The sequence below is a fragment of the Solanum stenotomum genome, chromosome 3 (assembly GCF_019186545.1).
Source record: "Solanum stenotomum isolate F172 chromosome 3, ASM1918654v1, whole genome shotgun sequence".
Lineage (NCBI taxonomy): Eukaryota > Viridiplantae > Streptophyta > Magnoliopsida > Solanales > Solanaceae > Solanum > Solanum stenotomum.
The window spans coordinates 67,331,165-67,358,606 of record NC_064284.1 but is presented as its reverse complement, the minus strand read 5'-3'; the positions used below and the strand labels follow the sequence as shown (position 1 = coordinate 67,358,606).

The following is a 27,442-nucleotide window of genomic DNA, read 5'->3' as shown; positions in this document are numbered from 1 at the left end:
CCACTTTGACATTCAATAATAAACACACGCCAACTAAAATTATTGTATTGTAGAAAAAACAATAAGAAAGTGGGTCGACAACACTTTTTTGTTCTGAATATTAGATGATTTTTCAAACTAGTATCTTTTTTGCCCTATATATTTATTTAATATTATAGTCACCACTCACCACCCAAATTTGTAACAATATACTATGTTTTTTTAATGATACTAGTCCTCTTAGTCTCTTAGATCATTCCCGTCAAAAAAGTTTCACGATTGAGTCTTGTAATTCACATGTTGGGTATTAAACATTTTAATATCAAATATTATGTTAAAGTGCATCATTTTACAATGTCAAAATGTGCTGCTGCGCGTTGGTGGCTTTTGTTGTGCATTATTTCTCACATTTTTTTAAGTTAGTGGTAGAATGTACGTGGTAATAGGTTTTTATGAAACTTTTATAATTTCTTTAACTTTTCATTTGATTATTATTTTATCTCATTATGTTTATAATCTATATAACTTTCAAGGCATTACTTTTATTTATTTATTTATCCACATTACTCTCCCACCTTCATCTATTTAATATAAGAAAAAATTATCTCATCTATAAATCGTGATAAGTCTTAGGAGTATAATATATAAGAAAATATTTCGTAGGGCTTTGGATTCAAATTCTTTTCCTAAGTGTGTTGATCAATTACACATGTTTGTTTGTAACCTGAAGAAGATAAATCAATAAGAATATTACTTTTGGACATGTAAGGATTTCTCGAAGTGGACTTGTATCTCTTTAGAAACACCAAGATATCTGCATCTAAACATAATTTTTATTTTATTTTCTTCAGTTTCTTAATTATTATTGTATTTTCGCCAATATATATCACATGCAGGGGCGGCTCTACAGCTTTGCAAAAAAAGCAATTGCCTTAGGCCCCAAAATTTAAGGGGCCGCATTTTAAAAAAAAATAATAGGTTATAAGTATTTTTTTAAAAAATATCGAGTATTATTTGTAGAAAATAAAAACTTTTTATAAAAGAGCAAAGAAGTAATAGAAATTTGACAAATTATGAATACTATATCTCAAGAAAGATCAAATAATTGACTATAATAAACTTCATAAAAAATATATATTCAAATTTAAGGCCTCCATTCGGATTTGACTTTAGGCCATCGATTTATTAGAGCCACCCCTGATCACATGTATAACAGAAAATTAATGAGGCCAAATCTGATGAAAACATCACTATCAAATAAAATCTATATATTGTTTTCAGTTTTCACATGTCAAAATTTCCTTTAAAAAATCTATTCAAATTCTTGTACGTTGACTAATTTGTCTACTTCTCAAGTTGGACATTAGGCCAATTTTAAGACCGTGTCAAATAAAGTTTCTAGTCCTCTCTTGCCAAATTGCCTTTCTATGCTTCGATCCGTTGTTCCTTATAAATATACATGTGTTTGTTGCTTCTACATATCCAAATTAACTTATTCTCTTACACCCAACGTGAGACAATAACAAGACAAAACACTAAGAACGTCAAGGAAATATATTATCTTGATAGTGTCTAGATTTTTTATCTTTTACACGATCAGTACATATAAAGTTGAATACAATTCGATAGTATATTAGCAAGAGCTGATAAAGAAGATGAAAAACATTATGAAGATTATGCTTGTGCTTTCAATCATCATGAGCATACTACTGACACCTAGCGTTGCAAAGGGTGTAAGTGGTGGAACCAAGGCAAGTACTGGGTCTGGTCGTAGTGGAACTCCAACCACCACATGGACCCCATTACCTCGTCGTCCTAGAACCACCACCAACAGCAGCTCATCCGCCACGTCCTCCGTTGGCTGGTCCTCTATGGCTATGGCTGGCGCTTCGTTTGCTTACCTTACATTAGTTTACATTTAAACTAGTGTATTAATTTAATTGGCGTGCACATGATTTAATTTGTATTATTGATGTTGATTTATATACATTCTCACTATTCAAGTTGTACACAAGTTTGGGTACAGAGTGTTGAAGTCCTAGGGGCGTTTTACTTCCCTTCCCAAATTCAATGTAGAGAACTGGTGTTTTTCAAATATATTTTTTTACATATATTATGTAATTATTTAATTTTTTAAAGAAAGATAACAGAGTAAAGCAAACATGTGATATATATTTACTATACATAACTATAGTTTAAAAATAGGGAAAAAGGATAAATATACCCCCTGAAGGATCGTAAATAGTATCTAAATACCATCAGTTATACTTTTAGAACTCTGATGCCCTTGACGTCTAACTTTTAGAGCATGTATGTCCTTTGAGCTAACCAAAGGAAACGTGTCACGATCTTAACAACCTATTCAAAATTTATTTAATTCTTATCCACATTTAAAAAATCGACCCGAATAATTAAAAATCCACCCGAATAGCTTAAACCACACCTGAATTACAACCCAAAACCTCAATAGACTATCTTCTCAGATCTTTTCCTTTCTTACCGAGAATCGATTAGAGATTTTCTTTTGTTTTTTGAGTTAAATCTCATATTGCAGACTCTAATTTAAGATGATTCTCATCAACACAATTTTTAGTAAGATCCACTAACTTTTTAAAAACAGAATAAAGGACACAGACAGAGTTGGAAATTCATTCAATGTATGGGTAGAACTTTGAGGGTTTTCAGTTGAATGGAATTGATATAAGTTTTTTCTTGTGTTGAGACAATTTTTCGTCGTTTTTCTTCTTGATTGCCTATAATTCCTTTTTGTGGTACATTATGGAATGTGAGAACTTTCTCATGCCACATATTAGCTTTGAGTTATAGAGCGTCTTCTTGATCGTCATTGTTGAAGCTATGTAAAGAGAGCTAGAGGTATATTTGTTCCCTTTCCCCAACGTTTTCCTTGTCTGATTTATGACCGATTTTATTTTATATTTCTCATTGTAGTGTGATTGTTGAATGTATTGTTGATTTTCGATTTTCACAGATCTATTTTCTTGGCTTTCAACCATGCAATCTTCATTTCTCAATGTTTCAGCCATCTAAAAAAGTTATAAGTTTTGCAATTATAATTCCTTTCAAAGGTTGTTGGGTCGGTTTGTCAGAGCTGTTGGAGCAACGGTGANTTTTTAAAAACTCCCACAAATTATCCGCCACAAATTGAGCTTTTTTTTGTAGTGGCTTTGAGTTATAGAGCGTCTTCTTGATCGTCATTGTTGAAGCTATGTAAAGAGAGCTAGAGGTATATTTGTTCCCTTTCCCCAACGTTTTCCTTGTCTGATTTATGACCGATTTTATTTTATATTTCTCATTGTAGTGTGATTGTTGAATGTATTGTTGATTTTCGATTTTCACAGATCTATTTTCTTGGCTTTCAACCATGCAATCTTCATTTCTCAATGTTTCAGCCATCTAAAAAAGTTATAAGTTTTGCAATTATAATTCCTTTCAAAGGTTGTTGGGTCGGTTTGTCAGAGCTGTTGGAGCAACGGTGAGGGATAGATGGGTGTGTGGTGGTTAAGTTTCGTGGTGGACAAAAGGTCGTTACCTCACTGATTTCACCGGAGTGAGGGAGGTTGGGTTCGATAGAGTTAGATGTGGTTTTGTGTGTGGAGCTTTGCTGGAGAAGATATGGAGTTGCAGCGGTGTGGTGTAACGGGTTCTTGTGGGTGTTTGGTTGCTGGAAGTAGAGAAAAAAAAAAGGAATTTATTTGGGTGTGGGACTTAAATTATTTAGGTGAGTTTTTACTTATCTGGGTCGATTTTTTTAAATTATGGAAAAATTAAATAAATTTTAGATAGACCGTAAGATCGTGACATGAGTCCCTTCGTTAGTCCAAAGTATATATATACACACTCCAAAAATTAGATGGTAAGGGCAGAGGCGTATCCAGGATTTTGAGATGATGGATGCACTGCGATAAAAAGGTTGATCTATAATATAAATTTGTTTAGTTCGACATTTAGAATTTTACTACTGAAAACCATTAAAATTTTAAAATTATAGCTCTAAAATTAATTCTTATATATATACCAATTACCACTTAGAGAAGTGTTATCTAATTTTAGAAAGAAAAATAAATAAAATTCAAATTTCTAACCTCGCGGAGAGAGGTGCACCCAGTCATAATCGCATTATGCGATACTTCAAGTGTGAGTTTACACATCTATATTTCAATATTTTTTTTAAAAAAATATAATACTATTGTATATGATCTCGGGAGGGAACCATGGGTTCACGTGAACCCGGTGACCCCACTTAGATACGCCTCTGGGTAAGGGCATCAAAGTTCTAAAGGTATAACGAAAGGTATTTAAATATCATTTATGATAATTTGGGGCTGTATTTATATTTTTTCCTTAAAAGTATTACGATTCGTAGCTATAGTTACGATTTTATAGCAAATTTCTCTCTCCTATATGCCTATATCCCTCCTTCCCTCGCATCTCTCCTTTCTCTGCCCTCTCTCGCTCATCTCTCTCCTCTCTTTGCCCTTTCTCGCTCACCTCCTTCTATCTCTCAGCAATACAAATATAAATGGTAATATCCAATAATAAAAACACAAATATAAAATGCATATGTTCATACATAAATACAATACACAAGGCAACAAATGAATATAGATAAAATTTGTTATAAAATACAACATTGATGCAAATGTATTTGTTGATACAAATTGTATTTGGATACAAGTATTCTTTAATACACTTGATAAAATTGATTTGCATCAACGAATACCATGTCGTTGATAAAATTATAGTCATTTATGCAAATAAATTGTATTCGTAATTATCGATTAGATATAAAAATCAATTGTATCTCTCTCCTCTCTCTACTAGATCTTGTTCTCCTCTCTCCTTCATCTAATAGCTAGTTTCTGATACAAAACAATTATACGATCGTTTCTTTATGTATTCCTATCCCAAACTCTTGTATTCGTGATAATACAATCAACAATCAGATTTACATATCAATTGCATCACTCTCACATCTCTTCTCTATTCCAAGTCTCGCTCACCTCTCTCCTCCTTCTAACATGTAGATACAGATCGTAATTAAACAAATAAAAATATAGTTATATATCTCTAATTAAACCTAAAGTATAGTCATTTTTGAAAGCTTCACATTTTTTTTACCACTCCAACCTTTATTTTTTATGTTTATTTATTGATTTAATTCATATTAACATATCTAATTAAGTCTATTTGAAAATTGAGTTGATATGAAATTTAAATTGACCAATATTGAAAAAAAATCAAAAGATATTTAAATATAATTTTTATTTGATATGCACGGCCGGCTCTTGCCTTTGTAAAATAAGGCTTATGCCGTTTGGGGGCCCCAAATTATTATCAAAACTACATTACGTGTTAAATTTTTATAGAAAAAATTGATTAATTATGATAAAAAAAATATATATTATTTTACCCACTTTCACATCTTTTATACTTTAAATAAGAATTAATAGTGAAAAGTGTTGAACAAAGTTAATTATAAATTGTTTTATATTTCTTTTTAAATTTTAGTTTCAAACATTACAACAAGCATATTAAAATGATGTATAGCAAGTCATCAACTTTTTGAATCAGATTCTATGGTTCTAACTCTTATCTTTATTTAATATTTGTCAACTTATTACTTATAAAATTATGTTAACAATTCATATAGTAATAATTATCTCACTAAAAGGATGTTTTTCTTTGTTGAGTTGATAAAATCTTACCTAAAATCAATAACTGAAAAAACAATATTACATACTTATAATTTCATCTAAATAGTGTAAGAAAAATAAATTTTGAATAAATATGTATACAAAGTTTTTATTTATATTTTAGGCCTCAAATTGAAATTTCGATTTAGGCCTCCAATTACGTTGAGCCACCCCTGTTGATATGTCATATATAACCTGATTAATCATAATAAGTCATCAGCTCATATCAGCACAAATTAAAATCAACTCACAAAGTTGGTAAGTATATAACGTTGTAAGGCTCAAGCCAGATCCCTCACACCTTAGATGACTTAAATTTTTTTTCACAATCTAATGGTGATGACTTAATTTATTTATTTTAAAAAAGAAGGTATATAACGATAGAAATACTTGAATTGGGATTACCAACGGCGACGTGACAAAATAATTCAAAGTCCCAATTAATATCCTGTCAATTAGGGGTGTGCAAAAATCGATTTAACCAATATACCGAACCGAAAAAAATACTATTGGTTTATTGATATTGGGTTATTGGGCTAATGGTTTTTAAACGGTTTTGCAAATTTTTTTATTGGGTTACTGGTTCGGTTTCTGGTTTTATAATTTTTGTTAATAGTTAAACCGATAACTCAATAAGACTATACTAAATTTACTAGTCTTATTGTTAATGGTTAAACAATTGTTACTTTCATACTTTTTGTTAATGGTTAAACGATTGTTACTTTCACACTTTTTCCTTTGAATGTGTCTAGTGTCTAAACTTGCAAGAAAAATGATTGTTACTTTTATAATTATTACTTTCATGCCAAATGCTGGAAAAATCATATGGTTTATTTGAAAATTTTCTTATCGTGTATATAATATATATGAGTATTTTCTTATTGGTTAAACCGAAAACCGAACTGTTAAGTACCATAAACCGATTAACCAAAAATTGATAAGAAATATGTTATTGGTTTGGTTATCGGTTTGAAGTATTTACAAACCGAAAACCGATAAACCGAACCAATAACACCTAAAACCGAACCGAACCGACCGATGCGCACCCCTACCGTCAATGTCTCATCTGGTGTCTCTCCCACTTGTAATGTAAGATTAGATAAACATTCCACTTTGATATTCAATATTAAACGCACGCCGACCAAAATTATTTTGTATTGTAGAAACAACACTTTTTTGTTCTAAATATTAGATGATTTTTCAAACTAGTATCTTTAATTTTTGCCCTATATATTTACTTAAAATTAGTCACCACTCAAATTTGTAACAATATACTATTTTTTATTAATGATACTAGTCCTCTTAGATTATTCCCGTCAAAAAGTTTCACGCTTGAGTCTTGTAATTCACATGTTGGGTATTAAGCATTTTAATATCAAATATTATGTTAAAGTGCATCATTTTACAATGTCAAAATGTGCTGCTGCACGTTGGTGGCTTTTGCTATGCATTATTTATCACATTTAAGTTAGTGGGAGAATCTACGTGGCAATAGGTTTGTATGAAACTTTTATAATTTTTTAACTTTTTATTTGATTATTATTTTATCTCAATATGCTGATAATTTATATAACTTTTAAAGCATTACTTTTTTTATTTACTTACACACATTACTATTTCACCCTATCTATTTAATAAATATAAAAAATTCTTCATCGATAAATAGTGACAAGTCTTAGGAGTATATTATATTAGGTATAAGAAAAATACAAAGTGCATGAAAATTATTAAAAAGGAAAGTATTATTTAATTGAAGAAAGGTATTATTTTCTTTGGAACTTTCCCAAATAGACACTATAATAAACTTAATTATGCTCCATAACTATAGTTTGCATATTTGCGGGTTGTAGCTACAATTTAAATTGTCTCCTTTGTATAATTCGCGGATACATTTGTAGAAATCATTTATTTTTGTATAAACTCGAAATAACTAATTTATACAATTACAAACATCAGAAGTGTAAACAGTTATACAAATTTTATTATTCAAATTCCGAATTATACAAAAGTTATACAAACTATATTTTACAAATTTCGAATTATACAAACGTGCGAATTATACAAAACTATAGAGTTGAGCCGCGTAATTACAGTTAAAAGTAGGTCGTGAATTGTAATTAAGGCAAACTATAGCTACGTTAACTCATTAACTAGTATATGTTTGCTTATACGCGTAATTTTCCCTATTTTTTCTAGCTTTGAACTCAACTCTTTTTCTAAGTTTGTTGATTAATTAATCCACACGTTTGTTCAGCTATCATGAAGGAGAGATGTCAATAAGAATATTAGTTTTGGACTTGTAATTTTTTTTTTTGAAGTGGAAAACACTGAGATATTCGCATCTCAACATAAATATTTTTTGTTTTCTTCATTTTCTAGTTGTTATTGTATTTTCACCAATATATATCACATGTATAACAAGAAAATTAAGGATGCCAAATCTGATAAAAACATCACTATCAAATAAAAATCTACGTATTGTTTTCACATGTCAAAATTTCCTTAAATCTATTCAAATTCTTGTACGTTGACTAATTAATTGTCTAGTTCTCAAGTTGGACACTAGACCAATTTTAAGAGAGTCAAATAAAGTTCCTAATCCTCTCTTGCCAAATTGCCTTTCTATGTAATGAGAAATGACCAGCTCCCTTGTTCCTTATAAATATACATGTGTTTGTTGCTTTTACATGCATATCAAAACTTAATTCTCTTACACCCAACGTGAGACAATAACAAGACAAAACACTAAGAACGTCAAGGAAATATATTATCTTGATAGTGTCTAGATTTTTTATCTTTTATACGATCAGTACATATAAAGTTAAATACAATTCGATAGTCTATTAGCAAGAGCTGAGAAAGAAGATGAAAAACGTTATGAAGATTATGCTTGTGCTTTCAATCATCATGAGCATACTACTGACACCTAGCGTTGCAAAAGGCGTAAGTGGTGGAACCAAGGCTAGTACTGGGTCTGGTCGTAGTGGAACTCCAACCACCACATGGACCCCATTACCTCGTCGTCCTAGAACCACCACCAACAGCAGCTCATCCGCCACGTCCTCTGTTGGCTGGTCCTCTATGGCTATGGCTGGCGCTTCGTTTGCTTACCTTACATTAGTTTACATTTAAACTAGTGTATTAATTTAATTGGCGTGAAAATGATTTAATTTGTATTATTGATGTTGATTTATATACATTCTCACTATTCAAGTTGTACACAAGTTTGGGCACAGGGTGTTGAGGTCCTAGGGCTTTACTTCCCTTCCCAAATTCAATGTAGGGTCCCGGTATTGTTGAAATATATTTTCTTTACATACATTATGTTATTATTATTTTTTTTCTGCGAGACAAGATGGGTGTTTTCAATGACACTAACATAGTAATTATTAGCCTCAAATACAAGGAAAAGGATGTAATTAGGGTGCAAAGCATTAAAAATGATATGATAAAGTGCAACCCACAAAAAAGGACATACATTAGAGTGTAAATAGGAAATTATTATTCTTAGCATGATTTTAGGGTCCGGGTACAAGATTGAATACATAACCATGTTATTTTTAGGTCTTCTTTTTTCTAAATAAGTGTTGGGTCTAAAGATACCAATTTTACATAGAACTTGTACCAACGTGTCAATCGTTGAAATTTAAGGATGTCAATGGGGCGGTGTGGGGCTAGGGCGAGGTGGGTTAAGCTTAATTCGTATAATTTTTAATTTGCCCCGTCCCATATAACAATTTTTTTTTCATTTTCAAACCCCCCCACTCCGCCCCGCATGAGACCAGCCCCACATGAACCCGCTCCGCATATTTTTTTTTAATATTTTCTTTTTCTAATTAAGTTTGATACTTAAAATAAAATTCATAAAAATAAATTCATATTTTTCATTAAGTTATATTAATTTAATTGGATAGTGACTTAAACGTGTAAGAAATAGTACATATTAGTATTTTTTATTGAGTCATTTTTTCATTTACTATCTTGAATATTTTAGTAGCTTTAATTAAAGAAATTATCTTAATAAATAATGTTCTATCAATATTCTTATAACTTGTAAAAATTAAAATTAAGTTTGAACCCACATAAAATCACATCTACCCGCAATCCGCCCCGTACAACCTTAAACCCGCTCCACCCAGCATAGCCTTAAACCCATCCTGCCCCGCATCCACCCCGCTCCATTGCCATGGCTACTGAAATAACTAAAATGTCCAATCTATAGAAACCACATTTTAATCAACCCATTTTCTATCAGCATATGCAAGAAGTTTGAGCTTTGAAAATCAACTCTCTAAGAATATTCCAAATTGCAAACACAATTAAATTAAGCACCACAATCTTCGAAAACCAACTCTAAGAAATTGTTTTAAATAAAAGAGCAAATACATCAAATTCTTTGAACTTGACAGCAAAACTTACTTTAGTACTTTAATTATACGGACGTTTAAATACCCCTTAACAATTTTGAAGCGCGTGGAATAATAAAAATAAAAAATACTGAATGATAAAATCATATACATGACTTTTTTTATTGGCCAATCTATAACTAATAAATTTTTTTTAAAAATAATTTATAAGTTAAATTTTAAAAAAATGTGAAATTTCTTGTTAAGAAGTAGATGAAATTTGTGGGTTCGATTTTTTTAAAAAATAATCTTTTTGTCCTCTTTATTTTGTCTCCCTCAAATGTCTTCTTCCCCATTGAAGCACTCCTTATATCTTTCTTCTTTCATATTAGTCATTTTTCCTTCATCTTCATCCCTCACCTCACCAACTGCCCTTCATTAATCCCCAAAACCGAACATGTAATTCATATTATTGAATGTAAACTTTCTTGAATTTTAAGTGACCTATTTTGATTTCTATTAGTTGTGATGCAAAAAATGTGGATCTATCAACTTTCTTATACAACCTTCATTTATCATTCGAGTGTTGTTAAGAAAAAAAATAACTTTCAAAAAATATTATTCTCCAAGTGGCAGATTTGTGGGAGAGGGAGAGGGTTTGAAGAAGAAAAAGTAAGTATGCTATTTTTTTTAAAGAAAAACTAATGAATGTTGAAGAAGAAAACAACTATTCAAGAATGGAAATGGTCAGGGAAAAAAGAGAAGACTCACGAAGGCTGAAAATGGTGAAAATCAAGAAAGAAGAAAGAGAGGGGGAGGGGGGAAGGTGGGGCAATTTTGATTTTAAAATGCATTTTTAATTAATTGATTAGTGTAATGAATTTTATAAAGTGTGAAAAAAGGTAAATAAGCAAAAAAAAAAAATTGAAAATTAATGACGTAGTTCCTATATGGTTATGATGTGGTGCTTACATGGCTATAATGCGGCAGGTGAGAGTGATATTCTAATTCACTTCAAAATGTTAGGAGGATATTTAAATGCTCGTATCATTTAAGTGCTAAAGTAAGTTGTGTTGCCAAGTTTAATGGTTTTCTTACGTGTTTTCTCTAAATAAAACCATAGCGTGCACATGATCAAGTCTCATCAAACTAACTAAATTTATGGTGGTACGTATCTTTAAGCAGACAATAAAAATAATGACATCAGATCACAATATTATAAGAAGAAATTAATTATTGTCATATGCATTAATTCCACCAAATCTATGGATCCAGTCTCTGAACCACAAAAATTGAAAATTAATGACGTAGTGCTTATATGGTTGTGACGTGGTGCTTACATGGCTATGATGTGGCAGATGAGAGTGGTATTCTACTCTCAAGGTTATATTTAATTCACTTCAAAATGTTAGAAGGATATTTAAACGCTCATATCGTTTAAGTGTTAAAGTAAGTTGTACTGTCAAGTTTAATGGTTTTCTTACGTGTTTTCTCTAAATAAAACCATAGCGTGCACATGATCAAGTCTCATCAAACTAACTAAATTTATGGTGGTACGTATCTTTAAGCAGACAATAAAAATAATGACATCAGATCCACAATATTATAAGAAGAAATTAATTATTGTCATATGCATTAATTCCACCAAATCTATGGATCCAGTCTCTGAACCACAAAATTAAAGCGTAGAATTCACAAATTAAAGATCGCTAATGAGTGACAACGCATTGCTGGCAAGTGTTTTAATAACAGTGATGCTTTTATCTATCACCTTCTTCACGTCTGGATTTACCTTTTCCTCTGATTCGGAGAACCCATCGATGCATGTTTCTGCATTTGTTAATGCAGAACTTGCGTACGATATAGCGTTATGCAACTGAGATTCTTTATCTTCAGCATCACTTAGATGTCCTATTGTGTTAACAGTCTGCTTGAGTTCGTGCACAGCAGTCTTCACAGCTTCTACGCAGTCTCTAATAGCCCCGGCTTCATATTTGGAAATTCCCTCTCTTTTTTTCAGATTCCAGAAAATGAGAGAGGCGCTGCGTGCGTCTTTTATGGCTACTTTAAGGGCTTCTTTGCAAAGTATTCTGGGGTTGGTTTTCACTGTAGAAGCATAGGGCATTAATGTTTTCAGACAAAGTGAAGGGTTTGTGGTGATGTTGCATTTGGTTTTGATGAAGTTTGTGTAGGCAGCTGGCCTAGAGGACTCTTTGGCAGCTGTAGGTGTTTGTGTGATGAATAAAACTATTGCCAAAAAGGGGAAAATCAAGGTTTTGCCATCCATTTTTCTCGTGTTGGGAATAAAGAGAAAAGCTATGAACGTGTATTTATGGAAATCAAATTGGCAAGAGGAAGAATCGTATGGGCATACTAGACGTTCCGATAATTACTCTTTCTCTTGATTTTAGAACTTCTTGGTTATTAGTTTTTGTATTTTGAGTTATTTTTACTTGGTTATTTGTTCTATCTTCCTTTTTTTTTGTTAAGTACGACAAGGTCTAATGAAATTTTAACATTAGGCAAATTATTGTATTTTAAATTTTTGTACGTTAATTATTCACTAAGTAATGCGAAGTTAGAATTATGGAAATTGCCAAAATATTTGGAAGCAAATCTAAAATAAGTTGTGAACGTGCAATGTCAACTTACCTCACCGTTCCAAACGGTGAACATTACGTGCACAAGTCAGCAACTTGGTTTTTGCACTTGTTAGGAGTTTGTTTCCTTTGAAAGTGATCTGTTGCTATTTTTACGTTTGGATTTGTCACACAAATTGAAAGTGGTTTGTTGCTATTTCTACGTTTGGATTTGTCACACAAATTGAAATTGAAAGTGGTATAATTTGTAGCTATTTCTACGTTTGGATTTGTTACACAAATTTTAGTACAAACGTTACAAATGCAATGAAAAATCAATGTTAATTATTATAGCAATAAAATGGATATCACTTTTTTCAATACAAACTGTCACTATTCATCATTCATATATAAATATGGTTAATGAGTGACAAGGCATTGCTGCTAAGTTTAATAACAACAGCCATACTTCTATTTATTGCATCCATCACTTTTGGATTTACCTTACCCTGGTCAGTTAACCCACCTGTGCACGAGTCCGCGTCTGTTATAGCAGCACTTGCATACGTTTTAGCATTAGCCAACTGAAATGCCTTATCTTTATCACCTAAATGTCCCATTGCATCAACAGCTCGCTTCAGTTCGTACACTGCATCCTTCACATCTTCTATGCAGTCCTTAATAGCCGCCGCTTCGTATCGCGTAATTCCCTTTTGTTTTTTCAGATTCAAGACAATGGTAGAGGCATCTCGTGCACCTTTTGTGGCTACGTTAAGGGCTTCTTTGCAAAGTTTTGTGGAGTTGGCATTAACAGAAGGCGCGTAGGGAATTAGTGTTTTGAGGCAGAGTGAAGGGTATGTGGTGATTTTGCATTTGGTTTTGACGAAGTTAGTTTTGGCTTGCCCAGAGTCTTTGGCAGCTGTGACTAGAAGATGTGTTTGTGAGAAGAATAGAACAATTGAAAAGAGTTGCAATAAAATCAAGCTTTTGCAACTAGACGCCATTATTAGTTCTTGTGCTAGCTATAGTAAGTAGTGAGGAGAAATATTGTATTGTGAATATAGAGAGAAGATGTGAATATATTTATAGTGACAACAAATTGGCAGAAGGAACAATCTTTCTTAATTTTTCAAGTTTGATAATGATAATATTTTTATTTTCTTTTTTGATCTGCCTAAAGTCAAATATCCTACTAAAACCACAACATTTAAAAGACATTTTAATACATTACATATATTTTTAATTGCATACCCTTTAACTTAATTTCAGTTGACATCTAGGCCCTATAACTTTGGGTATGTATAAGTATACACTTAAATTTGTATAAAATTAAACAAGTAGACATGCACATCCTATGTGGCATAATACATATAGGACGCTACATAGGACCAAAATTATCATGTAGGACATCATGTAGGACAAGTGTGTTATTTGTTCAATTTTATACAAGTTAAAAGCTTATTTGTGGACATTCAAAGTTGAAAGACATACATGTCAGTTGAATCCAAGTTAAAATACATATTTATATATTATGTCTTTTTAATTTTAGACAACAAAATTCAAAATTCTTTTCATTTTGTGTCTAATAATTAAATTAAGATGCTTAAAAGTGAGTATAAAATAACAATAAAATTGGTGCTCAAAAATGAGTTGTGAATGTAGGCGTATGAGCTTATTTGGCGCCGTCACCAATGCGGCAATCACATGGGAAATTCAAGTACCTGGAGTTCGTCGGCAGAGTCAACTTATCAACGTGTGAGATCCAAGGTGGATCTATGACTTCTAATTTACGTATATAAAATAAATACGTCAATTACACCTACAATAATCAACTATTAATTGCACATTATATAGGTCCAGTAGTTCATATTTTTTTAAGGTACGTACGAAACGTGAAGATAACATGGCCAATACTTACAAAGTTTATTATTCAGCTAAAGATATTAATGCGTGAACGTGGCTAGAAATTGATCAAAAAATGAGAAGCACAAACACTGCAGAAGAGAAGGCGATGTCTCTAGACTCTAGCTACAAGTTAGTGGAAAATTACTTGTCGAAAACGTTTGCATTGATGCGTGTTTTCCTTTACGTTGAACGTGAACCTCAATAATTATAATTATGGCTTAGGCAAGACGTTTTGTAACGAGAAAGCTTACGTTCTAATGAAACTTCATCATGTGGATTTTTAAGTCGTGATTTTAGTAATTTAAACATGTTATTCTATGATCAATAGGGAGAAAAAATGTTCCCCTTCAAAATTGAGTGGCGCCTAAGTTGAAGCCGGACAAAAATAATCTTTTTAACATATTACTCTGTAAAAATAAGTTAAGTAACTTTTGTGAAATCAAATGATAATTGCGCGATCATAGGTATAATTTACAATAAAGTATATAGAGCTCAAACTTTCTGTTCTCCTAAATAAAAGTAGAGGACATTGCTTCCTAGGCAAATCGAGGATACTAGAGGATCAATTGATTGATGAATTCTTTAAGAAAAAAGATGAAAGCTTCTTAAGGGACACTTTACGTGTAAGCATTACTCCTAATTTTATTATTATTATTATTTTTAGCTAATTTTATCTATTTTGGTGTTGTCTGGTGCTCATGGTGAGAATTCGGCACGCATGTGAGCAATTAAGTTTTTATATTACAAAATTTGCTGATTAGCGAAGCAATAAGAATGAACTTGAGTCTTGAGAACCTTCTGTCACGTTTTGCAAATTTTTAATATAGATTTCCAGACAAATATTTTTGCTTTCTGAAAACATCAAAATTATTTAGTTCTTCTATTCAAACCCGTAGAGTATAGATTAAGATGGTGTAGAAAGCAAAAATGAACATTTTTGTTGATAGTTAGGAACGTTTAATCTTTCAATGTGGGACTTTGCAGTGGAATTCAAATTTCGTTGAGTTTTAGTGTTAATATGAATAAGGGTAGAAAATGGTAAAACAAAAGGAATATTCCTATACAGCTATCCACTAAGTATTGGCTAATAATAACAAATTTAGTTTGCTGTAGCGTGCTCATTTTATATTCTCTCACGTTACAACTTACAAAATCTAAGGATTTTCATTGGAGATTCTTCAAACCAGCTGTCGGCTGTGATTCATCATTAGTTGGGCAATTATTTGCAACTGGGCTATGATGTGATGTATCCAAGTGTTAATATGTTGGGCACTTGGGCTTTGTGTCTAAGGCCCAAACATGGCAATCTGAGGCTTAGGACCAACCTTATTTTATGAGCAAATAACACAAATCCCAATAGTGTATGATCTAATAACTATTTCCACTTTAGTTTTATAAATTATCTTTTGTCTCAGATTTACTTCATCAAACATATGTATACAAGGCACTCGGATACATGTGGGTTAAATTAAGTGTGATTTGTGTCAGATACACTATATTCAAGCGCGATTTGCATGTATTTAGGATACACTAACTTACTCTCTCATTTCTCTCTAGCTTGACTCTCTCTGTATTTGCATTTCAGAATCAAATATTAAGATACATGTATTTGACTTGAATTGACTACTTAATTGGGTCAAAAGCGGCAAATATGATGACTAGGATCAATTCTCACTTGAAATATTTTTAATTTTTTTTTATAATAGTACGTTCATACTCCCTCTGTCCAAAATTACTTGTCCACTTTTGAATTGACACACCTATTAAAAAATTAATTAATGACATAGTGAGTTTATTATTTTACCTATATTAATTATGAAATAGATGAAAAGTTCTGCATTTTTCAAAATAATTAGTCATTTAATTGAGGGTATAATATGTGAAAAAAATTGTCCTTACTTGATTTGTCAAAATGGACAAGTAATTAGGAACAACTATAAAAGAAAAAAGTAGACAAGTAATTAGGAACAGATGAGTATTCTATAAATCTTAAATTCGCCTATAATTAGATATTGGCATCCGCAATTTTTTTCCTCATAAAATCGGAAAATAAAGAAGAGAAGCTCTGTTTTGTTTTCCAAAATGGGAAAAGGAAAGCATCTGAACAAAAATTATAGTGGTGAATTTATTTAATGTACTAAGTAGAGGAAAGATTTTTGGTAAGAGCTAAAGCATTGCTAGTTAACTGTGCTACATTAACAATATAATTTCTAATAGTAGCCTTAACTTTGGCATTCATAGCAGAATTTTCTTGAAATCCATCCATACAAGTATCTTCATCTGTCAAAGCAGCACTTACCCATGTCATTACATTTCCCATTTTCTCTTCAAAATCTGGTCCATTCAAATTCTTCATTTCCAACAATGATTTCTGAAGCTCATCAACAGAATCTTCCATGTTTTCCACACAGTCTGTTAAGGCATGTGCTTCTGCTGGACCTAAGCTTTCCTCTTTAGACATCTTCGCGATTTTGTTCGTCGTTGATTTAGCTCCTTTTAAGCTCACCGTAAGTGCAGAATTGGCTAATTCCATTGGGTTTGTTTGGATTGAGTTTGAGTAAGGTGACAGTGTTTCAATGCATAATTTGGGGTATAATGTAGTGCTACAAGAGGTTTTGATGAAATCAGAGGTATTGAATTCGGATTTTTTGGTAAGGTCTCTTGTTGCTGTTGATGAGCATAGCAATGTGGATGCTATTACAATGAAGTAGAAAAATGAAATGTGAAATGTGGAAAGGCCATGACAATTAGGTGTAGAGGAATCCATTATCAAATGATGAGGGAAAAAGGATTGGGGATGAATGGTTGGGAAAAGGTCCTTGCACCTTCTTATAAGGATGCAATGTTCCTGGCATTATTTTAATACACTACTCCCTCTATCTCAATTTATATCATTCACTTTCATTTTAGTTAGTCTTACAAAATAATTTATATTTAGTAATAATTTAATTTTAAAATCTATATTTTATACTTAATAAAATAATTTATAGTCACACAAAAAATTGTGATTTGTTTTAAATGATAAGTTTTAGAATTTTTTTTCTTTCTTAAATTTTGCTCAAATTAAAATAGGTAACATAAATTGAGACGAAAGAGTAATTATTATGCATATCCACTCATTTTACAATCACGGGTTTGTGTTCGACATATTGATTGTTCCACAAAAAAGGAAAAAGCAAAAGGTGGACAGCACGGAGTACATGAACCGGACGGCATTAAATTAAATTAATTAGGTGTATTCTGAATATCTCATCCTGAATTTATATTCATAGAATAATGAGAAAAACAATAAGTGAAGGAAATGCGCAATTAATATCACTTGCAGGTATGAATAGATTTCTGGCCGAAAGCGCAACAGATTATTCCTTTATGAATAATCCAGGCATTACATATTTCTTCATTATAAAAAAAGTCGATTTACATTGTAAATTGGATAAATATTATTTGACAACTATTTTTAGTATAATGGATAATTATAATTGAACGGAGAAAATAAATTTGAACAACATTAATTAAAGATGTATTAGATCGAGAAACTTTTGGTTTGGCTTTGAGTATGTGGTAGTCTCCATCTGTGTGTGGACAAAAAGGTAGTCTCTGTTAGCGGAGAGATCCAATCTGAACGTGAAGTTAACTTGTGGAGAATAGTAGCATCTGAACGCTTAAGAGAGCAGTAATAGGTGGGGACATCGATAGTAATAAAATCCGTGATGTGCAAAATTCGATTCTCATTTCAATTAGCTATTTTCACACTAAGAAAAACAATAAATACAAGGTAATCATTTATTTAAGTTACCCCTATTTATTAAACATTTCTTAAAACATACCCCCTCCGTCCCTATTTACTTGTCCATATTTCCTCTTTTAGATGTCCCTATTTACTTGTCCATTTTGACAAATCAAGAAAGGGCAAAAAAAATTTTCCTATTATACCCTCATTTAAACTTCTTGAAAATTTAAACTTCCCCCAACATTGATTAGTTATCTTGAATAAATTTATTTTGGAATCATAATTAATAAGGGCAAAATTGTAACTTCACTATGCTAATCATTGTTGCCTTAATATCAGCGGCGGCTCTAATAAATCGGTGGCCTAAAGCCAAATTCGAATAGAGGCCTAAAATTCAAATATATTTTTTTATGAAGTTTATTATAGCCAATTATTTAATCTTTCTTGAGACATAGTACTCATAATTTATCAAACTTCTATTACTTCTTTGCTCTTTTATGAAAAGTTTATATTTTCTACAAATAATACTCAATATTTTTTTTAAAAAAATATGTATAACATATATATTTTTTTTAAATGAGGCCCCTCAAATTTTGGGGCCTAAGGCGGTGGCTTTTTTTTCAAAGGGGAAGAGCCGCCACTGCTTAATATGTGTGTCGTTTCTAAAGTGGACAGCTAAATAGGGACGGAGAGAGTATTTCTTATATTTTATACTAAATATAAAAACTAAAAATATAAAGGAGGAGTATTTCCTAATAGCAAGGATGTTTAATTTAATAAATGAACATGAATTAATTTAAGTTGATTAACTAATTAGACCAATGAACATGGATTACTTTAGTTATTTTTTTTCTATTGATCAAATATATATTTCCAAGGCTAATAACTTTCAAAGGATAAAATAGAAAGAATAGTGTCATTGATGTATTAATTTTGTGAAATAACAAATAATAAGGAATATCTAATTTTAATAAGTACAATGCGTAACTAGAAACGAAAGAACTGATTATATTTAGTATTTGTTAGATAAATTTAACTTAACACTGTATCATAAAACTTATTGGAGGAGAAACATTTTATGAGAATTTAGCATAAGAAGTGTTAAGAGACAGACAAGATAGTAGAAGGATACCAAATTTCATGCGAGTTACCAAACGAATAAAATATTTACCAAGTTTATTTCCTTTATATTATACTCTATAGTTTTAGAAGCAATAATATGAACATAATAAAATATAGGCGATGCCCAAGTAGATGGAATACCAATTTTCTTATCGATAATTGCACATGGTCCTTTGTCAAAAGTGGCACAAGTTTCAAGTTCAACTGAAAAAAGAACATCATTTATTTTTTGTAAATTATAGATCCGTTCAACACTCTTAGCTGATTAAAATTAAATTAAAGAGCTCTCTTTGTTTTATCTGCCACTAGAGGGGCATTTATATAGTACTTCCTCTTTCCTTTTTTATTTGTTTAAAAAAGAAAGACATATTTCCTTTTTTGATAATATTTTAATGAGAATTTTTATATATAACCACTCAAAAATAGCTTAATTACTTTTCATAGCTATAGTTATTCGTAGCTACATGTTATATGGAGGAGAGAGGCGAGCGAGACTGGGAGAGAGAGGAGAGAGGCGAGAGAGAGGGGGCAAAGAGTGGGAGAAAGGTGAATTATATATGTATATAGGTTAGATAATTGTATATTATACATATGTATTTGTATATATGGCAAGCGAGATTGGGAGAGGGAGGTGAGAGGCGAGCGAGAGAGGGCAGAGAGTGGGAGAGAGGTGAATTGTAAATGTATATAGATTAGATAATTGTATATTATACATATGCATTTGTATATATGGCAAGCGAGATTGGGAGAGGGAGGAGAGNGATAATTGCACATGCCCCTTTGTCAAAAGTGGCACAAGTTTCAAGTTCAACTGAAAAAAGAACATTTATTTTTTGTAAATTATAGATCCGTTCAACACTCTTAGCTGATTAAATTAAAGAGCTCTCTTTGTTTTATCTGCCACTAGAGGGGCATTCATATAGTACTTCCTCTTTCCTTTTTTATTTGTTTAAAAAAAATGACATCTTTCCTTTTTTTAATAATATTTTAATGAAAACTTTCACATATAGTCACTCAAAAATAATCTAATTACTTTTCATAGCTATAGTTATTCGTAGCTACATATTTATATGGAGGAGAGAGGCGAGCGAGATTGGGAGAGAGAGGAGAGAGGCGAGAGAGAGGGGGCAAAGAGTGAGAGAAAGGTGAATTGTATATGTATATAGGTTAGATAATTGCATATTATACATATGTATTTGTATATATGACAAGCGAGATTGGGAGAGGGAGGAGAGAGGCGAGCGAGAGAAGGCAGAGAGTGGGAGAGAGGTGAATTGTATATGTATATAGGTTAGATAATTGTATATTATACATATGTATTTGTATATTCTGGCGAATTATACGTATACAAACGTGGCTAATTATACAAACCCGAAGTCAGCCCGCGTAATTAATATATAATGTTAGTCGTGAGTGGTAATTATAGCAAACTATAGCTATGATGAGTAATTAAGTAATATAAGTTTGCTTAACCACGTAACTTTCCTTATAAATTTCAGTTTTTCACATGACATGTTTAAAGCCACGAGATTGAAGGGCAATTTAATACATTTGACATAACTTTAATTTAGGACCACAAGATTCAAATTTTTTCTTTATTTTCTAAAACTCCGTGCCAAGTCAAATCAGGTCACTCTTTTTGAAACAGAGGAAGTACTTATAGACAGCCGACGTGTATTCTTCTTTATTTAATTAATCATTTATTTAATAAGAAGCAGCTATATTAACTTTAGCAGCCACTTTAGTTTACCGACGTCAAATTAAGTCATTTGAATTCCTAATTAAGTAACTAACAAACAATTTGAGAAGAGCCAAGTTTGAACTTGTAGTCAAAAACTGCACATGGAACTTCAGTGTCACTGTCATTTAGTCCGTGTTCTAGTATCTTTCAACCACATCCCCAGTGAACATAATAAGGGAAAACACATAAAATACTGGATCCCCTTTATTACTACAGGAAAATAGTTCTTTAGCGACTGAAAAGTTGATAGATCAAAAATCCTTTTATCATCGGTTGTCGACATTAAAAATTCAGTCGTCAAAGGTTCTTTTATAACAATATAAATTCTCATTATTTTTAGTGACATCATTGTTTTCATCACAAATTTGTTGATCAATCATAAAATTAAAACAACTTTTGATGAAAAAAATTATTTTTGTCGTTACAAGTGATTTTAGCCATCAAGATTTTCTTTATTAACGGTATATAATGTTTAACAATTGAATTTTCTTTCGCTAATGCTTGCCCGTTTAACTGTTGGAGAACTTGTTATCAAAGAGTTATAAAGACCATATTTCCCTTCGCAAATAAGGAGTGAATTTTGCAACGAACAACAAGTAGTTGAGTGTAACAAGTTTGAACTTGTAGTCAAAAGGCAGCACAAGGACCTTCAATGTCACTGTCATTTAGCCCGTTTTCTAGTATCTTTCAATTGTAACACCACACTTGCTGTGACATAATTTATTTTACGTTTAAACTTCTAACTGAATTTCATTGGCTGAAAAACTAACTATGAGGGTTACGTTACTACAAATTCATTGATTTTGGCACAAGAATCCAACATTTTCATACCAACACAACTTGTTAGACCAAAATTGGAATAAGAGACCATCTGCTTCAAAATTAAAACCCCCACTTGTGACCCAATCGTTATCCTCTTTTTTTTAAAAAAAATTGTTGAGTATAGTTTATCTACAAGGCTTCTTGGCCGACAGAGCAAGCCCTTAATGGTCCCTAGTTTTAACTTTCCAAAATCCAATTTCTATACTTGCAAATGTCTCCACTCTTTTGCAAATTGCAATGCTTGTCATAACTCATAACATCACCCTATTCCTAGTGGCTTGGACTATTGCAATTTGGGAGTTTGAGTCGTACACTAGTCAATAGGGATTTTCCTAAAAAAGTACTTATCTATTAAAACTGAAAAAGAAAAAATAGTGAGAAGAGCAAGATAATCCAACCATATTCCTCTATATATATTGAGTCCATTGGTTAAGTATTTAACTATTTTAAAATGAACCCTTTTGTTTTAGGGCCAGTTTGACCATGCGATATGGTATCATGATATGGTATCATGATATGGAATCATGATATGGTATCATAATATGGTATCATGATATGGAATCATGAGATGAAATTGAAGATTTGTTTGGACATGCGATATGAAATTTTTGTGTTGTATATTTTCTCATAAACATAAAAATCTTATAAGTTGTAAAACTATTAAAATAGCCCCGATTGTTTATTCAATCTTATCAAATAAACAAAAAATTATAAAATCGCATAATAAATACAAAGTTATTTGTTCTCCACTTAAGTAATTGTTTCATCTAACTTTAATTTAATTTTAAAGTTAAGTTTACCGACGTCAAATTAAGTCATTAGAATACCTAATTAAGTACTCCCTCCGTCCCTTTTTAGTTGTCCACTTTAGAAATGACACACAGATTAAGGAAACAATGATTAGCACAGTGAAGTTACAATTTTACCCTTATGACAACTTTTCACTTCAAAATTACAACCACTTATTTGAATTAAAGTGAAATAAATTGGAGGGAAACAACATACACTTTTACAATTTTCAAGAAGTGTAAATAAGGGTATAATAGGAAAAAAATTGTTGTCCTTTCTTGATTTGTCAAAATGGACAACTAAATAGGGACAACCAAAAAAGGAAATATGGACAAGTAAATAGGGACGGAGGGAGTAACTAACAAACAATTTGAGAAGAGCCAAGTTTGAACTTGTAGTCAAAGACTGTATATGGACCTTCACTGTCACTGTCAATTAGTCCGTGTTCTACTATCTTTCAATCACATTCCCACTGAACATAATAACGGGAAAAAGGTCTGTCAAAAGTTGATAGATCAAAAATCTTTTCATAATCAGTTGTCAAAATTTTGATATTAAAAATTCCGTTGTCAAAGGTCTTTTAATAACAATATATTTTGATTATTATTTATACATTATTTTTTTAGTTTTCCTTCGCTAATTTGTTAATTTGTTGATTGATCATAAAAAACTTTTGATGACAAAAACTATTTTTGTTGTTTTAAGTGATTTTAGTCATCAAATTTCTCTTTACTAACTATATACTATAACTTTTAATGATTGAATTTTCTTTCGCTAATGCTTGCCAGTTTAACTGTTTGAGAACAATTGTCATCAAAGAGTTATAATAACCATATTTCCCTTCGCAAAATGTTTTAATATTTGACTAGTCCTTTTCTTGTAGGAAAATGTTTAGAACTCTATAAATATAGGTTTGATCCTTCTAACATTAATTAACATTCACAATGTAGTTCTACGGCCTTTGAGAGTTTTGGTTAGGGGGAGAATTTGTGGGTTACAAGTTTGATACGTTATCACTTGTGTGAATCTCTCATGTATTCCAAGTGAATTGATTGATGTTATTTCTATCTGTATTTTGTACTCTCATATTTATAGTGGATTGCTCATCTCCTTTGTGGATGTAGGTCGATTGATCGAAACACGTTAAATCTTTGTGTCTTTTGGTATATTTCTCACTTATTTTATTACTCATGATCTTTTGAGGATTGTTTTGCTATCTTCCTCATAACACCTGCGTATTGTCGGTCCTAACACTTTCAATTGTAACACCACACTTCCTCTGACATAATTTATTTAATGTTAAAACACTTCTAACTGAATTTCGTTTGCTGAAAAATTAAATATGATGGTTACGTTACTACAAATTCATTCATTTTGGCACAGGAATGCAACATTTTCATACCAATACAACTTACTAGACCAAAATTGGAATAAGAGTCCATCTGCTTCAAAATTAAAACCCCCACTTGTGACCCAATCCTTATCCTTTTTTTAAAAAAAAATTGTTGCGTATAGTTTATCCACAAGGCTTCTTGGCCGACAGAGCAAGCCCTTCAATGGTCCCTAATTAATTTAACTTTCCAAAATCCAATTTGTAGTCTCCAATCTTTTGCAAATTGCAATGCTTGTCATAAGTCATAACATCACCCTATTTCTAGTGGCTTGGACTATTGCAATTTGAGAGTTTGAGTTGTACAATAGTAAATACAGATTTTCCTAAAAAAAAGTATAAATTAAAACTGAAAAAGAATAAATAGTGAGAAGAGCAAGATAATCCAACCATATTCCTCTATATTGAGTCCATTGGTCAAGTATATAAAATCTGTCTATTTTAAAATGTACCTTTTTTTTTTTTTTAGTCAAAATAGCTTTTCAAAATATTATTCTCGAGCTATAACAATTTGAGTTTGATGTATTCATTTGATAAAACACTTTTATGAGTTTTAACCGAGCATTTTGTATATGATCAATCTTTTCGGAAAGTACCTTTAAGCAGCTTATTAGGAAAAGAAAGATATTTATAAATTTATTTTACATGTATTTTATTTAGAAGGAAAAATGATTTTATGTCACGCCCCAATTTAGATATGCAAACGTGACTGACATCTAATGTTTTTATCTCATATCGAGCAAACCATTATCGTGTTTTATCTACACAAATTATGATCTTGTATATCTCATTATATTCAATTAATAACTTAAAGAACATTCTTTTTTCAGTGTCATTATAACCTTCAGAAAATACTTCATAGAAGTAAAAAATCAATTGAAACATATGAATCATTTACAAAACCATTCAAATATCCATAACCCCAAAACAATAGAACTCGACACATATCTATGAAACCTTACGACACTTGAGAATCACTGAGAATAAGGTTACGAGATTTATACATAAAATTAAATGGAATACACAATGTGCTCCCATGATTTAAAGTGGGCAAGAGACAAGTGTAGAAATCTCACGTCTAGGATTAGAGAAATCAAGGATTGTATTGATAAAAATAATGTTGAGTTACAACCTCCTTATATAGGAGAGAATTGTAGAGTCCTAAGTTAACTATACCTAGAGTCCTACTACAATACCTATTATTACTATATAATAATAATAATAATAATAATAATAATAATAATAATAATCTAATCCTAGTTGTACTATAATCCTAATCATAATCTAATCCTAGTCGTAATATAATCCTAATTAATATAATTAGTCTAATCCTAGTACGACTCTAATTCTACAGCAGTGTTGTAAACTCGCTAGTCAGCTTCGTTGGAACTGTTCCTTTGACATGTTCCAATCGTCAGCTTCCTTCTTCATCAACACTTGTTGTAGACACGTCAGTCAACTGCGTTGGACCTGTTCCTTTGACATGTTTCAATCGTCAGCTTACTTCTTCTTCAACACTTCCCCTCAAGCTAGTGAGTAGAGGAACGGTTACTCCTAGCTTGATTTGAATACCCAGCAAAAACTTATTTTTGTCAATGTTTCGGTATGAATGTGATGTATGTTTCTCTGGAGTTAATGTTGTTGTATCTTCTTCCCCTGCCTTTTTGGGCAGAGAATACCATGTTATGATTTTGTTGTGACACCTTTTCTTCATCTATCCTTATATCAAAACTCGTGAGAGTATAAACAAATTGATTAAGGGTGAAATATGGTGTCTTACCTAATATGACAAAGGTCTTGTATTTGAGACCTAAACCTCTAGCAAAATTAATTATTTTGTTGCTTGAATATAAGTTTTTTCCAAGCATTCTCACATCTCCTTGGCAGTTGAGCAGCCCACAATTAGGTGCATGCTTTCTTCGGTCAAGGTGCTTGAGATCCAACTCCTTAGTAACACATCTTTATCCTTCCAATCATCAATGGTGCCACTATCTTTTGCATCATTCTTAACTTTTACAACTTTTCCAGCAATCAGTCCAGTGGAACAACTACTTTTACTTGGTTCATAGATGAGATACGTTAGTTTCATCACCTGAATCAATTGGAATATTTGTATACTCCGTATGAGGTAGTTTGTTGGCTTAGATTTAATGGAGCAAGAGGCAATGATTTGGTGAAGTGAGGAGGTTGACATGGTTTCGATAGAAAGGGCCATTGCAACGTGTGAGTTTTTTTTTTTATCAATACTCAGAGAGCGGAAGAGCTTTTATGCTCTGATACTATGTAGAAATCTAACGTCTAGGATTAGAGAAATCAAAGATTGTATTGATGAAAATAATGTTGAGTTACAACCTTCTTATATAAGAGAGAATTGTAGAGTCCTAAGTTAACTATACTTAGAGTCCTACTACAATACCTATTATTACTATATAATAATAATAATGCAAATATAAATAATCTAATCCTAGTCGTAATATAATCCTAATTAATATAAGTAGTGTAATTCTAGTACGACTCTAATTCTACAGCAGTGTTGTAAACTCGCCAGTCAGCTTCGTTGGACCTGTTCCTTTGACATGTTCCAATCGTTAGGTTCCTTCTTCATCAACACTTGTTGTAGACACGTCAGTCAGCTGCGTTGGACCTGTTCCTTTGACATGTTTCAATCGTCAGCTTACTTCGTCTTCAACACTTCCCCACAAGCTAGTGAGTAGAGGAATGGTTACTCCTAACTTGATTTGAATACGCAGCAAAAAAAACTTTGAATACCCAGCAAAAACTTATTTTTGTCAATGCTTCGGTATGAATGTGATGTATGTTTCTCTGGAGTTGATGTTGTATCTTCTTCCCCTGCCTTTTTGGGCAGAGAATACCATGTTATGATTTTGTTGTGACACCTTTTCTTCATCTTCCCTTATATCAAAACTTGTGAGAGTATAAACAAATTGATTAAGGGTGGAATATGGTGTCTTACCTAATATGACAAAGGTCTTGTATTTGAGACCTAAACCTCTAGCAAAATTAATTATTTTTGTTGCTTAAATATAAGTTTTTTCCAAGCATTCCCACATCTCCTTGGCAGTTGAGCAGCCCACAATTAGGTGCATTCTTTCTTCCGTCAAGGTGCTTGAGATCCAACTCCTTAGTAACACATCTTTCTCCTTCCAATCATCAATGGTGCCACTATCTTTTGCATCATTCTTAACTTTTACAACTTTTCCAACAATCAGTCCAGTGAAACAACTACTTTTACTTGGTTCATAGATGAGATACGTTAGTTTCATCACCTGAATCAATTGGGATATTTGTATCCTCCATATGAGGT

General features: G+C 31.7%; 3 protein-coding genes across 3 annotated transcripts; all 3 read right to left on the bottom strand.

Annotated features, from left to right (window-relative positions):
* Nucleotides 1-11,738: 11,738 nt before the first annotated feature.
* On the bottom strand, nt 11,739-12,326 carry LOC125859698 (pectinesterase inhibitor 4-like). The gene has a single exon (XM_049539498.1). The coding sequence runs from the start codon at nt 12,324-12,326 to the stop codon at nt 11,739-11,741; it is 588 nt and encodes a 195-aa protein (XP_049395455.1).
* A 620-nt stretch (nt 12,327-12,946) lies between these two features.
* Nucleotides 12,947-13,651, bottom strand: LOC125859697 (pectinesterase inhibitor 4-like). The gene has a single exon (XM_049539497.1). It carries the CDS (start codon nt 13,620-13,622, stop codon nt 13,023-13,025), a length of 600 nt encoding a protein of 199 aa, XP_049395454.1. The 5' UTR covers nt 13,623-13,651; the 3' UTR covers nt 12,947-13,022.
* Nucleotides 13,652-16,624: 2,973 nt separating this feature from the next.
* On the bottom strand, nt 16,625-17,375 carry LOC125859693 (21 kDa protein-like). The gene has a single exon (XM_049539494.1). The coding sequence runs from the start codon at nt 17,288-17,290 to the stop codon at nt 16,661-16,663; it is 630 nt and encodes a 209-aa protein (XP_049395451.1). The 5' UTR covers nt 17,291-17,375; the 3' UTR covers nt 16,625-16,660.
* Between the last annotated feature and the right edge of the window lie 10,067 nt (nt 17,376-27,442).

Excerpts from the sequence above, each read along its gene's own strand:
- LOC125859698 (XM_049539498.1), bottom strand. The coding sequence starts at position 12,326 with ATGGATGGCAAAACCTTGATTTTCCCCTTTTTGGCAATAGTTTTATTC.
- LOC125859697 (XM_049539497.1), bottom strand. The coding sequence starts at position 13,622 with ATGGCGTCTAGTTGCAAAAGCTTGATTTTATTGCAACTCTTTTCAATT.
- LOC125859693 (XM_049539494.1), bottom strand. The coding sequence starts at position 17,290 with ATGGATTCCTCTACACCTAATTGTCATGGCCTTTCCACATTTCACATT.